The 2656-nt window shown below is 54.0% G+C and overlaps 1 protein-coding gene across 1 annotated transcript; it reads right to left on the bottom strand.

The window, feature by feature from the left end:
- Window positions 1–1073: 1073 nt before the first annotated feature.
- LOC136475035 (18.6 kDa class III heat shock protein-like) lies at window positions 1074–2003 on the bottom strand. Its single transcript, XM_066472595.1, has 2 exons — window positions 1637–2003; window positions 1074–1541 (listed from the first exon to the last, which is right to left on the bottom strand). The coding sequence occupies exons 1-2, from the start codon at window positions 1871–1873 to the stop codon at window positions 1269–1271; spliced, it is 510 nt and encodes a 169-aa protein (XP_066328692.1). The 5' UTR covers window positions 1874–2003; the 3' UTR covers window positions 1074–1268.
- Window positions 2004–2656: the final 653 nt, after the last annotated feature.

Genomic DNA, 2656 nt, shown 5'->3' with positions numbered 1-2656 from the left:
TGCCGCTACAGTTGGAGTGAAAAAGCTAAAGCGAGCGCGCCCAATATATTTATAGCTACATACAATACTAACTTTAAACTATCTTTATTGGACCAATTTTATTAGAAAAATACTAATACCTATTGTATCAAATAAGTGTCTTAGATTTATCGTGCAATACAATTAGTATACCTATTTTACTATTCAGAACCATAATCTTCAATACAAAATTCCAAATAAATTTAGTCAAAATCTAAAAGACGTTGACCAGATCTAAACGTGCATATCCTCCTTTTGGACGGAGGATACTAGCGGCAGCGGTTGCGTTTCACGTGCGGTGCAGGCAGCTCTACTGCAAAAAGGAAAAAGGCGTGTTCTTGTTCGTGTTCGTGTTCGGTGACTCGAGCCCTGTAGAGGAGTGTCGGCTGGGCGGCTAGCTCCCAACCACACGAAGGAAAGGAGAAAACGAGGCAAGCGTCGAGTGTCCGTGCGACCCGTCAAGCGAAGCGATAACGGTGGCCAGGCGAATCCTACAGGGACAGTGGGTTCTTGATCGCTGTCGATGTCCGTCGAGCAGGCCAGGGTACACGATGCTGAATTATTGGAGGAAGAAAGAAAGAAGAATGGCGACGCACAAGACGAAGGTAGCCAAGCACACTCGCCCACACAGTGTGTAATTAAACGGCCGTGCATACAGGGAAACAAGACAAACCACGGAGGGAGGCAAGCAAGGCAAACAGACGGCAAGCGATAAGAGAGCACCAGCCTTTCCAGGTGTCGCCCTTGCCTCCCCTGCTCCGTCACAAGGTGGTGTGCGTGCGACGCGTCATTGTGCTTGTGCACCAGCGACGTTCCCTGTCTGAACTCCGCCCGACGGACGTCGACGTTGTCGCGCTGTGGATCAACCGATCAAGGTACAGAACGCTCTAAATTCCATTACTAATGACGATAGTAATCGCCTTGTCACAATTCGGAATTCTTGAGACTGAAACCAAATTTGACCCAAGTTTTCGTAGAGACTAGAGACGAAGAAATGGCAACGAGACGACGATCAATCTGGACTGCAGGCACGGACACGAGACAAAATAGATACTACGTAATAATCTTGCAGGTGAGACAATTCCATTTCATTCGATTCACAAAACAAGCACGGTCCGTCACACACCCTCAGCTTCATCATCAGCACAAAGTAAACAGAAGAGCACTCCACCCAACATGCCACTACGTACTTACGGAGTACTACTACGGTTCTACTGCTACACTACCAGCGCCGACCAGCCTGCGGACTTCTAGGCGATGGTGACCTGCACGGACTTGGTCTTCTTGTCCGGCGGCGGCAGCTTCTTGACGGTGACGGTGAGCACGCCGTTCTCGCAGCGCGCCGCGACGCCGCCCGTGTCCGCGTCCTCCGGCAGCCGGAACTTGCGCGCGAACGACCGCGGCGCCGCGCCGCGCTCCAGCCGGAAGTACCGGCACCCTTCCCCCTCCCCCTCCTCTTCCTCGCGCTTCCGCTTCCCGCTGCCGCCCTTCATCACCAGCACACGGTCCTCCTCCAGCGTCACCTGAAACGAAGCGCGGATGCGGTTGGGGTCAGTTGCTCGTCCCTGGATCCACCGGAGTAGGATGGATGGCGAAACCGCGCGGCGCAGGTGCGTACCTGGATGTCGGACTTGGAGAGGCCGGGCACGTCGACCACGAACGTGTACTCGCCGGGGGTCTCCACGATGTCCACCGGCGCGCCGCCGCCGCCGAGCCCATGGACGCGGGCGTGCCCGTGCTGGTGCGCCGGGTGGTGGCCGCCCGAGCGCCGGTCGCCGTCCGCGGCGGCCAGGCGGTCCAGCACCTCCGGCAGGTGGAGGAGGCTGGTCACGGCCGTGTCGAACAGCTCCGTCATGGCTCACTTCCCCTCTCTCTCTCTCTCTCTCGCACTTTACACTACGCGGCTCGCTTGATCCAACTGTGTTGGAGTGGCGAGATCTGTGGCGGCTTCCGTTGCTCTTGCTCCTTGCGATGTGGCGATGCGGCGGGGTATAAAGTGAGAGGCAGCGAAAGTTCGAGATGTTTCACAGAGGTGGTGTGCTGTCGCGTCCAGAAGGACCTTTTTTTTTTAGGAAAGCGTCCAGAAGGACCTGGAGGCACTTGGAAGAACGCATGGCTAGGAGCGCCTACGCCCTACGGCCTACGGGGAGCAGCTGCTTCAGTAAAATGCTCTTGGGCCACAATTAGGCCGATTTTTCGTGGGCCGGTTGGGCTCCTGCCTACAAACACGCGGCACTTTGCAGATGAACGAGATCCGTGAACGAGGTCTGGCGTGAGGCCTCAGTACCTGACTGAAGGATGGGGGCCTACCTCTGTCTAGGTCTAGGTCCCGTTTGGATGTGCTCACTTGAGCGTACTGATTTTTAGCAGCAAGTTTCTAGCACAACTTTTCGCACTTGCCTGTTTAGATCAACTCCAACTCATATTATCATTCTACTCCTGTCTTCTTTTTCACTTTCTCGTTCCTCCTATCTCCTTGTCATGGCCTCATGGGCTTCACCATGTCAATAGACTAGCGCCCCGTTTGCTTGCTTATAAGTTGTATTTTTTCAGCCAACGAACAATATTTTTCTTTCACAACAAATCAGTCAACAATACTTTCAGCCACAGCTTATCAGCCAAGCAAACAGGGTATAGG

Source organism: Miscanthus floridulus, chromosome 8 (genome assembly GCF_019320115.1).
Source record: "Miscanthus floridulus cultivar M001 chromosome 8, ASM1932011v1, whole genome shotgun sequence".
NCBI lineage: Eukaryota > Viridiplantae > Streptophyta > Magnoliopsida > Poales > Poaceae > Miscanthus > Miscanthus floridulus.
Note: the sequence above shows the minus strand (reverse complement) of the source record. Positions and strands in the feature narration are given on the sequence as shown.